This window comes from Artemia franciscana, chromosome 19 (assembly GCF_032884065.1).
Source record: "Artemia franciscana chromosome 19, ASM3288406v1, whole genome shotgun sequence".
NCBI classification, from domain to species: domain Eukaryota; kingdom Metazoa; phylum Arthropoda; class Branchiopoda; order Anostraca; family Artemiidae; genus Artemia; species Artemia franciscana.
In genome coordinates this window covers 22,976,205-22,988,661 of record NC_088881.1, presented here as the reverse complement: position 1 = coordinate 22,988,661, position 12,457 = coordinate 22,976,205, and the positions used below count along the sequence as shown (strand labels likewise).

The 12,457-nt window shown below is 35.4% G+C and overlaps 1 protein-coding gene across 1 annotated transcript in view; it reads right to left on the bottom strand.

Annotated features, from left to right (window-relative positions):
* The window catches only part of LOC136039436 (negative elongation factor B-like), a 61,009-nt gene extending 49,211 nt beyond the window's left edge, over positions 1–11,798 (bottom strand). Inside the window, exons 1-2 of the mRNA XM_065723184.1 lie at positions 11,644–11,798; positions 2,386–2,673 (exon numbers count right to left, since the gene is read on the bottom strand). Coding sequence (XP_065579256.1) covers positions 2,386–2,673; positions 11,644–11,763 — 408 coding nt within the window. The 5' untranslated portion in view covers positions 11,764–11,798. The remainder of the gene's footprint in view (positions 1–2,385; positions 2,674–11,643) is intronic.
* Between the last annotated feature and the right edge of the window lie 659 nt (positions 11,799–12,457).

Sequence of the window (12,457 nt, the reverse complement as noted above, 5' to 3'; positions counted from 1 at the left end):
TCTGTTATTGTCAAAAACTACGCAGTTTTATATTTATATTTTTATATACGCAGGTCTTTTTCATTGAAAGTTGAATTTCCAATTTTTGCTAATTTCTATTATATATATGGTTGTGTAAATTTCTGCTTCAACATTTCTACCAATCAAACTTCATTGTCACAGTCTTTGGCACCATACTTTATATAATAATCTACAAATACTTGCCAAAGATGAATTTAGTATAAAGCAACAATGTTATACAATAAGATAACCTAGACCTCGAAGTTTTATCACCACTCGATGTGGCTCTTTTATATTCTTTTCAACTATCAATCTTGAAACAGCACGCTGAAGTGATCAATAGCTTTGGACTGAGACTTTAAAGATCTCTCCATGATGTTACAGTTGCTTGCTAAATCAAGTGGGGTAGGAGTGCTTGCTAAATCAAGTGGTAGTGGGCAACAATTGAGCTGTTTAAAAGTCCATTTGAAAGCTGATTTTTCCATATATGAAGTTTTTAAGATTCAATTTATAACACCATCATAAAGTGCCTTATGGCACCCAAAAAGTGGACTTTGGGTATCATTTCTAGATTGGAAAGGCTAGGCTTGCATCACTAATAAAAAGGCTTGCATCATAATCTTCATGGTCGGAAAACTCAAAACTTAGGTTTAAAAAATCAACCTCATGTATACTCCCCCTCCGAGCCCCTCTAATATTTTTCATAAATGGTCTGCTGACTAGCAAAACTAGGCTAGTTCCAGTGGCTAGAACTGGTGTTGATTTGCACAAATTTAGTGGGGGGATGGAGTGCTAATTTGTTGTTTTTCATATTTTTCTAAAATCGAACAGTTTTTTCAGTTTTTGAGAAAATTGAAAAAGGGAATTTTGCAGTGAAAATATTCCCCAAAAGGTATTTTCCAAAATCTAGTTAGGAGCAAAAAAAATTGAGGGGTAGGACCCAACCTCTTGTTAGGAAATGGTGTTATAAAATGAGTCTTAAAAATTTCATAGATGTAAAAATCAGCTTTCAAATGAACCCTTAAACAGCTCTCTGTAATGTTCCAGTGTCCAAATAGCGGTGACAAAAAAAAACAGAAAAAAGGGGATATATCAGTGCTACCCGTGCAAAAAAAGTGACTTTTGTTGTTGTTACGGTGGGTCTGTAATGTACTTGTATTAGTTTTCAACAATAAAAATTTCAACGGTGTTCTTTTCATTTTGATTTGATAACATTTTCAAGAGGTTTTAGGCTAAATTTGTTTTCAAAATATTTTACCATAAATTTAAGCACAATAACAGTTTTAATCCCTGAATCAGCTACAAATATGAATTTTTCCTAACAAGACAGGTTTTCTTAAACAAGTTTTAAACTTTTGATTACTATGGTCTCTTTACTAGGCTGCAGCCATTGCTGCAACCTTGAAACAATTCAACAATTAATCTTCAACAGTTATAGCAGTTACAGGATCTTTTCCCAGCTCCAACTCAAGAATCACTTTGCAAATTAAAAAGCCTGTCAGACTTGATAGAAGAACCAAGGATCCCTGAGGTTTTGTGACCAACAAAGTCAACACTTCAAACCAAAATTTCAAAATTCACACCTTACCAAAAACCTTAAACCTTACCGTTCAACTTTAAACCTTACCAAAAATCTTACGTAAAAAGTGATATAATTCTGGTAAGTAGAAAAATATGTTAAAGACAAAGAGTCCATAGTACTGAGCCAAAAAACACACTCACTCAAAAGTGTTGTCATATTTAAATATTCAATTCAAATTTTATTCAGAAATGTTCCATTGCTTAACTTACTCAAAAAATATCTTAAAAAGCTTCAAAAATGTTAAAAATATCTTAAATGTTAACTATAGATATTTTCAAATACCCTAAATGGGACGCAGATATATATTCAATCCATTTATGAAAATTGGGATCAATCTCTTTCTCCCCCTTGTGCAGGACCTACAATGGTAGCAATGATGCTGCAAACATTTCTCTCTTTGAGAACAGTGTTGACTCTTCACAGAAGAAAGAAATTCAAATTATTCTGTCTCATGACTTCAAATTCCCAGAAGATAATCTTCTACTACAAAATTATAGAAGAGCCAAGTCTCTTCTAAAGTATTGATACTGTAATACTTAATTTTATATTTTAAGCGTCTATCAACAATGATTATAACCCTTTATATTTAGCAAACATATCAAATTAATTTCTAACAGCCCACTGATCAACGTTAGATGAAAAGAAGAAACCTGTACAGTAATAACTTATAAGTCCACAATCAAAAAAGGAAGAAAAAGATAAAGCTCAATTTGTTCAGAACAAGAATGAACAAAATGAAGTGTTGAAAAGTGAATACTTCTAGTTTGTTTGTTTTTTGTTTTTTTATCATGAATTAGACTTACTAAGACTTTCAAGTATTTATCTTCAATGTGATTGAGTTGTTTTAACACTGACAGGACAACTGGTCTCAGCTGTTTCACTTTCACTACAGGAAAACTTTTCTTCAAAAGCTCTCTTAAACGCTTCTCTTTATCTGGATCATCTTTCTCTCCAAGTTCTGCAATTTGATTCAAAAGCTTCTCCCTGAGTTCTTCCATGACTGAGTTATGAAAATCCAAGCGTCTGATATCATGCATATCCAGAAGAGGTAGCATAGGACGGAGTGATGGTAGTAATATACCATTTTCGATCTAAAACAAGTGGAAATTAGGGCGTAATTTTGAAACAAAATAGATTAATTATTACTGAAACAATAAAGCACCCAGTATATTGAAAACCTTATTCATAAAATACTCTTCTTGGCATTTTTAACAAACACTGTCCCTCTCTCCAAACCGTCTTCCAAAATATTCTTGTATATCCCTCCCAAAAGGGATAGTAGTGGCAATATTATCGTTGTGCCTCAAGAAAATAGTGGGTGAAGGGAAGGGGGGTTCTCCCAAAGATTATTTTGCACCCTCCCCTATAGTTAGAAAAATACAATTTTTGTATTTTCATTAAAAATTGCATTTTGATATTTTCCCTGGAACAAATTGAATAGAACAAACAAAATTACCCCCTCACCCTAATTCCTTGAATTGAAACTACTTTTGGAGTCCCTTAGTATAGTAAGTCTCTTAATACCTATCCCAAGATATGGTCCTAAAACTATTAATTTCGCTTGCTATCTTTCTTGCCCAGTGTCTAGCCATAAGGCAGGATGTTTTTTTTTTTTTTGGGGGGGGGGTTCTCTGCCAAAACTGGAAAGACTGAAGTCACTAACGTTGCTAAAGATCCTGCCGAGGTGGAGGAATCCTCCTGGACAAGTGAAGCACAAACTATGTTCATTTTTCAATCTGTAATCTATGATACGCAGTTTGGGAATTCCTAGCCAGTTTAAATAGGTCTGATAATGCTAACAACATTACAATAGTATCAAATTGTAACTCTCAATTTTAAAATTGATAATTCAATTTCACCTCTCAGGAAAGTACATCAGTCTCATATAAAATTTTGATTACATTAATATTTGTATCCTTTTTTTCAGGGATTGTCACTTTGGTTGCTCTGACACTCATTTTGAGGTTGGTTGGAAGAGGGGAGAGAAGTGTTGTCAGCATTATCATACCAATTTATTGTAGACTATGGATTAAAGCATCGACAGGGTTTAGGCTCCGAATCTCTAAGAGGGTTTCCCAGCCTGTGGGCATGATTCTGACAGACATTACTGGCTTTAGTCCTTCTAGCTTTAGCAGTCATCAGGTAACAGCTATTTACTACATTATCAACATGTCAGTTTTATTCTCTGTTAAGTTAGCGTTATCTCAGAAATCTACCCGCTGTCTATTATTTTATTTTCGAAAGTTCCTTGTCACAAATATCAATAGTCTGAATTTCAATAAGTTCAACCTTTGCCAAATGAAAATTGATAACCCCTTTTAATTCATAAAACTTAATCCACATGTCCACACCCATGTGAAAAATCAGGTAGAATACTATTATGGGTATGTAACTATTTCTTTTCGAAATTAATTCATACCTTCAACCTTTGACATGACAATGACAACATATGGGCATGTGCAATATCTAAAGTTTCCTGTGTCCTTTTAAGTTGGTTATGTTTTGTTGCTTTCTTTATTCCCTAAATTTAAACACTGCACAAAGACAGACCTGGCGGAACTAACAATACTATAACAAACCCTTTGCCATCAACATTTTTTAAAACTTTCGTTCTTACTTGCTCATAAAATTACCACTGCTGGTAGGTTCCCAAATTCTTATAAATTAGCGTCGATTAGTCCTATGAAAAAAAAGGTAACAAGCAAGATTTTGAAAATGTCTGAACTGTAACACTTGCTCCTATTTTCTCCAAACTACAAAAGCATTTCAGCTGGGTGGTTGAAAGCAAAGATAACCCAAAATATTGACCAGCTACAATTCGAAAACTTGAGTTCTATATTTATCACCCTCTATCTTTAAACTCTGTCTCTGATGTTCTGACCTATTAGGCCAAATTTCTTTTCTCGCATAATACTCCTTGATAAATTTTATTGATGATTAGTTGTCTTGGACACATCAGCATTACCATACTAATAATATTTTAAAACACATTTTCACTCTATAAACTGTCTAAAAGCCTAAATGTCCTGAATTTCAATTTTTCAGAATGGTTCTCTCATTTATAAGCCCAATTCTACACCTGTTTTATTTTTAACATACACCTGTTTTATATTCTACACCTGTTTTATTTATAAGCCCAATTCTAAGCCCAAGTACACCTGTCCTATTTGGTATCCTGGCATCTCCAATGAAAATTCAATTTGAATACCGCAAAACAGCTATTTTCAAGGGTTACATGGAGAGAAATAACCTCCTCCCTTAATTGGCATATTCGGCCTACAAATTAATCTTCAATAAGAGTAAAACGACTTCTATTTCCCTTCCTCAGAGAACCAATCTGGTCAACCTCAAAATCTTCCTTGTATTTTAAAATCACTTCCCTCCATAGCCCACAGAGAAATTCTCTTTTTCTTAGTCAATTATCCTTCCACTTTTATTTTATTGATTCCCTTTAAACCCTCTAAGGCTTGATTGTTTATAGCCTTTTCGAGTTTCTGATTTTGTCCCTTGACCAATCCTGTTGTGTTTTATTTCTTTCTTTTTGCTGTGTTTATTGACTCAGAAGTGCATTTCAAGTCCAATTGGGGCAAGTGGTAACCATTTTTAGGAATGAATCTTATCATATTTTAAGATATAAGAAAATATCTTTTGAGCAATTTGGTATTGGAGAACAAAGTTCTCTTGCTAGTACTGGCTCTAAGGATAAAGTACTGCTTGTTGCTGATGACTGGTGAGTGACTTTTCCCTCTCTTTTTAAGGATAGTCGTAGTACACCCAAGCTGGTTTGAAGGTTGCAGATGGGCTTCTTGGGAAGAGGAAAACGATGGTGGAAACCTTGAAACTACCAATAAAAGCTCTTGTACAAAAAAGACAACAAACATAGTCAAGCCACTGGGAGTGGTCTGAAGTAAAACTAGTCTCATGAAGAGGTGCCTTCAAATGCTAACCCATAGTCTACGTCCAGGCGAATACAGGGCTTAGATAGGTCAAACGGATAGTAGTTTAAGTCGCCAATGATTAATTTTTGTTTTATTGGGGTGCTGTTCATGCATTTAGAGAGTTTGCAAAATATCCAAGCAATTGTTCTTGTATACAAAAATTCTTCTTGTAATCAATGTCCTGACAATTAAAGGAATACTTTTGCATGAAGTTCCTTTAAATTGTCGGGAACACATTTTACAATGGCAATAAAGGCGAGCATCCATACACTGACAGAGCTTATGTGATAAATTTTGCACTACTTCCACAAGAGAAGATACATCTGCCTTGCCCTTGGCTATCACTTTCCACTCAGATTGGCAAGATTTCTTAAGTTTAGGATAAGGGGCCTGAATTTAAGTTCTTCATCACAAAAGCTGGAGGGGAATAAAACTTTCAGGAATGGACCCTGAGCCCCAGTGCTTTATTCCCTTATTAAAAAAAGGAAATGGATATACAAAACAACCCATTTTAAAGTTTAGTTTAGGGACTGGATTCATTCCTGAAAACTTTATCTGAAGCAATACGATGTTTAGAAGGATCACAAAATGAGGAATTTAATGTTACTACTTTTGCTTTAAGAAACTATTTGGCACTAGTTTTATCGTCACCCTCCTCAGAAGGAAGCAAAAAAGGAACCCCACAAAAAAGGTGTCATAGAGTTAGATAGCTAAGAAGTAAACATACCATTTGATAAAGCATTGAATCCTCTTTTTGAATATAAAAATTAAATATAATTGAATCAAACATATTTTTAGCCTTTTCTATCCATTTTTTTTCTTTTTTTTTTTTTTTTTTTTTTTTTTTTTTTTTTTTTTTTTTTTTTTTTGTAGAAGTGCCTTGGTAGTATCTAGGTGTCCACCATTGTTTTTTCCATCCAAAGAACCCTATCTCTCAGCTTCAGACTGACTTGGACCCAGTAGAGAACTTTAGTTCCAGTAGGGGAACTACCTTCTCAAACCTAAGATTTCTTGCACCATAGTTGGCAATCTTTTCTTGCTCCACAGTCAGCGCTTCATGTGACAAGGAGGGATTTTCTTTAAGCAAAGTAGAAAATTCTTGAATTTTCAGATTCCAGAATCTGAAAAAACCTAGTTTCAGTTTAGTTTCATTTTTGCTGGCTAGGCATCAGTAGACTAACGGAAATATCTCCAAATTTACCAAAAAATGTATTGAGTGGTAGCCTATTCAAGCTTTCATGAATATTCAAATTTCCATAAATATTCAAATTTTCATAAATAGTCAAATTTCCATTGTTTGTATCTTTTTATACTGTACCTTGTATTGTATTTTTAACTTGTCAAATTGAACAATTTTGATGAGTTAAAAAAAAAAAACAAAGGAAACGGAGAGGCTTGGTAAGAGAGTGGGGCTAGCCTTGGTCAGTTAAAGCAATTTGCAACAGAATATGAAGGTAACAAAAAAGTTACCAAGATTAAGTCAAGATTAGCCATTTGCAAAAAAAAAGACATGTATGTTAATTTGTACCCTAAAGCAAAAGTATAACCATTGAATTTCTTATTTTGTTCTCTTTCTAAACATCATATTGCTTCAAACAAAGCTTTCAGGACTGAATCCAGGGTCTAAAATAAACCTTTCTCTACTTTTTCCTTAAATCGAAGTCTGAGGAGCTTAGGTTGGGTAGGTATTAATAGAACACTAGCCCATTTTTTGAACTGAGCCTTTTCTCTAAATACCGGAAAAGAAAGGAGAATGGCTACTGTAAGGTCACATCTCCCAAATAAACAGCTTATTATTCTCTCTGTTTCTTGCTAAAAAAAAAAAAAGAAAAAAAGTTTGATTCTGCTTTCAAATTCCACTTCAAATCAAACTTCTGTCCCCTTGATTTATTCTTAAATCTGAATTAGCTGATGTTGTGAAAAGGCTGCAAAACTTTAAGTAGTCCTGTTACAAAAAATAGTTTCTCTAAGACTAAAACACCATAGAACCAGACATCAAGAGAACAGAAACAGTAGGGTACAATAATAGGTACCTGAAATTTTGGACTATATATACAATGAACTTACCATAAGTCACTCCTTTCTTCAAACTGATTTATTAGTTTGTCAAAATGATGGTTAATTCATTGTGGACATACAATTTTGGTTATATATTTCATAACCTGTAGGCAAACTATTAAAATTCTTGTTCCAGCAGATATACAGTCCCTGATATACTGATAAAACAGTTCTTGAAAAACTGATGTCCCTTAAAACTAACAAATCTGCTGGTCCTGACTGCATTCATCCTTGAATCCTGCATGAATGTGAAACAATCTTGTCTCAATCACTTTCTCTGCTATTCAACTTATCATTACAACTTTCCAAACCAACACCAATTTCAAAAACTGTCTATATCTTTTCAATATTTAAGAAAGGTAGAAAGGACCTTGCTGAAAATTATCAACCAATTATCATGACATCAGTTGCTGTTATTATTCATGAAAGAATAGTCAATTCTACAGTTATACAGCACTTCAAGTAAATAGTCTCTTCCATAGCTCACAGCATGGCTTTTGCTCTAGAAGAGTTATGGATACCAATCTCCTAGAAATGTAAAAGCACATCAACAAATTACTTGCTACTTTTCTAAAGCTTTTGACAAACTCACACACAAATGAATTGCCGTCAAGCTTGAACAGGAATCCATGCTCTCAATCCTTGATTTTCTTCACCAGCAATTTCGGTGTTTGAACTATTTGATGGCTCAAGTAACTGTATCTTTTTCCTCTTCTAAACTAATTTTAAAAAGCTATACTTCTAAAAATGAATGCACTATGCTGACAACTTAAAGCATCATATACCAACCTTGTCATACGAAGATGAAACCACATCCTTCTAAAAAGTAATATTGGACTGCTTGGCCAATGGGCTGAAGCTTGGCTTCTTCATTTTAATGTTACCAAGTGCCTTGTCCTTCACTTCAGACAAAAATATTTATCATTCTTATTTTCTCTCAGGCCACCCAATCTCCTCTGCAAATGATGGGCAAGATCTCAGAGTCACAATTGACAATAAATTAAAGTTCTGTTCTTATCCCAAGAAGTCTGTTGTTTGTGCTAGTTCAACCCTGGGACTCATCAACTGCACCCTTCCTGCATGCTCCTCCAAAGTCATTAGTCTTCTGTACAGAGGACAAGTTTGACCTAAGCTCAAATTCAGAATGTCTCTAGTCTTCCTATATTTCAAACAAGAGCTAAGAGCCCATATGGCACTTGTGCCAATAGATAAGATCCAGTCATGTTATGACAATCATGTATCTAAAACTTGTGCTTATTCTACCCTTGAAGTTTCATCCCAATCTCTCCACTCTAAGTGCTTTCCAAAATTTCTGTTCCCCCCTCCACCCCCAATGTCCCAGATCTGATCCAAATTGAAAATGGAGCATCTGAGACATGACAACTTTCTGTATATCAAGTTTTGTTAAGATCTTATCACCCATAAATGTACCTCAATTTTCACAGTTTCCCCTTCCTCCAGTCCCCCCCCCCTCAGATGGTTGAATCAGGGAAATGACTGTTATCAAGTCAATTTGTGCAGGTCCCTGACATGCCTACCCATTTTCATCATCCAGAAGCACCAAACTCACCAAAGCACTGGAAATCCTCCCCAACTCCCCCAAAGCAGGCAGATCTGGTCCTCTTATGTCAATGCCATACCTAGGACTTGTAATATTCTTCCCACCAAGTTTCATCCCAATCCCTCAATTATAAGAATTTTCCAAGATTTCCATTTTCCCCTCCCTTTTAACTGAGTTAAACATACCTCAATTTTCAAAACTTCCCCTCTCTCATCAGGTCCTTGACATGCCCACCAATTTTCATTGTCCTATCATGTCCAGAAGCACCAAAGTCACCAAAGCACTGGGAATCCCCCGAACTCCCCCAAAAAGAGCAAATCCAGTCTGGTTATGTCAATCATTATTCTGTCAATTCTTCCCACCATGTTTCATCCCAATCTCTCCACTCCAAGCATTTTCCAAGATTCTAGTTTCCCCCTCCAACTTCCCCAATGTTGCAGATCTGGTTGGGATTTATAATAAGAGCTCTGAGACACAAGGTCCTGCTAAATATCAAATTTTGTTATGATCAGATGACCTGTTTGTAAGTTAAAAAATGCCTCATTTTTCCTGATTTTTCCAAATTAACTGTCCTTCTACTCCCCCCCCCCCCCCAGATGGTTGAATTGGAGAAGCAACTATTTTTAATTTTATCTGCTCTTGTCCCTAATATGCCTGCCAACTCTGCTAAACTGATCACATATCTGGTTTTGGATCTTCTTCATGTAAAAATTGGGGTGGTCCAGGATTTAAACCCAAGACCTCTTTCACCCTAAGCAAGAATCATACCACTAGACCAGCAACCCACACTTAAGAACAACAATTACTTGTTTTATTGGCAAATAAAATTCTTCTCAACAATCTTGTTTGCTTGCCCCTCCCCCCCCCCCAGATGGTCAAATCCAGGAAGCAACTATTTCTAATTTCATCTGGTCTGGTCCCTGACATGTCTGCCAGCTTTTATTGTCCTAGCTTATCTGGAAGTGTCCAAACTAGCAAAACCAGGACTTTCATACCCAGAGACAGAATTTGCAATCACTCTATGTTACTTGGTAAATACCAAGTACCATAAAAAGACATGGAGAGACATGCCACCAAAATGACATCTGGCATCCAACAATTTGCTGCAACTACTTTTTAGATCATTGACTGAAGCTTGTTGAGAAGGCCACCCTAACCAGTGTCCACACTTAATTCTATTCTTCAGGAATTGTCAACAAGTGGAACAAACTCTCTGACATGTCACTGGTTGACAAAAACAAATTCAATTGTCAACTCTCAACAATGAGCTATAAATGTGTGGCAAAGATTAGGCTCCATTGTTGTCAATCAGTTAGAATTAAATCCACTCTTAAAGAGTAGATTGCTACTACTAATAACTAACTGCAGCACCAAGCTGCCTGAGGCCAACACAGCTACATACACTCCTCCTCCAAAATAATCTATTCAAGGCCTCCCTCTTAACACCCTCCCTGGAAATTCCCATTTCCCTTAAATCTTTATTTATGACATCCTCCCACCCTAGACAAGGAAAACCTATTTTCTGTGTAGCCCTAGAAAGTTGGCCAAAAGGACAATCTTTGTCACTCTGTCATCCTTCATCTGCAGAATGTGGCCTAGCCATCTCAACTTTTCTTTCATTATAGCCCTAAACAACATTTTCTACACAACCTAGGTTACTGTTTGAAATTAAGTCAGTTAGCCAGGTACCCAGTACAATCCATAGGCAACTTCTCTGGAAAACATCTAGTAAATTTGCATCTGCTTCTTGGAACACCTATGCTTCAGAGCCATATTTAACCACTGTCATCACTGTAGCTTCCAATATTCTAATCTTTGTTTGCACCCTTATCTTCCTATTCTTCTAAGCTTTTTTAACTGAAAAAAAAACACCCTGAGCCTTAGCTATTCTACTTTTAACATCTTCACTGCTACCACCATCTTTACTAATATTACTACCAAGGTAAGTGAAGCTAAAAACCTGATCAATCTTTTTGTTACCCAACATCACCTTTTCATCTTTACTTATTCCTAGTCTTAGTGACTTAAGCTTCTTAACATCCATTTTCAAGCCTATTCTAGAACCCTGAGCTCACAGAATCTCAAGAATTCATTCATTTTGTTCATACTTTCATCTAATATGCTTAAATCATCAGCATAATCTAAGTCCAGCAGAGTTTTTCCTCCCCATTTGATTCTGTGGCCTCCAATTGCCTTTCCTGTGCTCCTTAAGACAAAGTCCATCAAAATGATCCATATAAAGAAGCCACCTACAGTGAATATTTCCATGTTTTAAGATTTTGGTAAAATTATAATTTAGTGACTCCTTGCTATCTTGGAAGGGGGTCAGGTTAGAAGGGGAACTACCAACATTTTTTAAGGAAGCCTAAGCACTTTTTCCAAATTTATTGTTTCTCTCTGTTTTAGGAGATCAACCACTAAACTTTTGGTAGGCCTACATAGCAGGTTGAGAATGAGCTTCAGATACATAGCATCAACACCAACAATATAATGAGAGATATTACCTGGAACTCTTCTATAGCCTTTAAAGGATCATTGCAGCTAGTTAAGTTGTCTCTTAGGTACTCTCTTCCTGGAATCCCTAGGACTTCAAGTCCTAAAGGTTGTAAGTTGGAACCTGCCATGTTTTCTAATTTTGAAATTTAGCGGTCACCCCGTCACTCGGTCGCTTATTCAAAGCGGTTTCGTAATTTTCGAATTGTGTTAAGACTCTATGATATTTCAAGACATAATTCCAAGGTATTGCTGACCAGAAGTCAACCCGACATATAAGATAGATCAATTTCAATACCATAAAATGTATGTTTTATACCATAGATCAACTACATCGTTCTGGACCTCAGACGTACATGACCAAGGAAGCGGTTAGTTTTCAAAATTCTTCAATGCCACTTTCAAGAGCGCTGTGTTAGCCTGTTCAATTAAGCAGAAATTAATTTAACATAAAGTGAAACATTTATGACGCGAAATAAAATCATGGGTTTCGGGAATGCCACTTTATAAGAATAAGACGTGAAATTTAACCATTGATGGTTTATAATGTCTGCGCTTCGCAGATATGACGGTTTTCAATATGATTTCTCTCCCAGGAAACCAATTAATAGCCTTGGGAGGGACTATTCACTTTTAATACCCATATTTTGCAATGACAATATTTTTGCCATAATTGAATTTAATATCCACTTAAAAGGATCCGTTAAACATTTAATTTACCCTAAAATATGTTAGCCTTTTTTCCAATATAATACTTGTCATGACATTGAATTATAAAGACAGTTTTAAGAAAAATTTCTTGAATGATTTAAAATGGTTAACAAC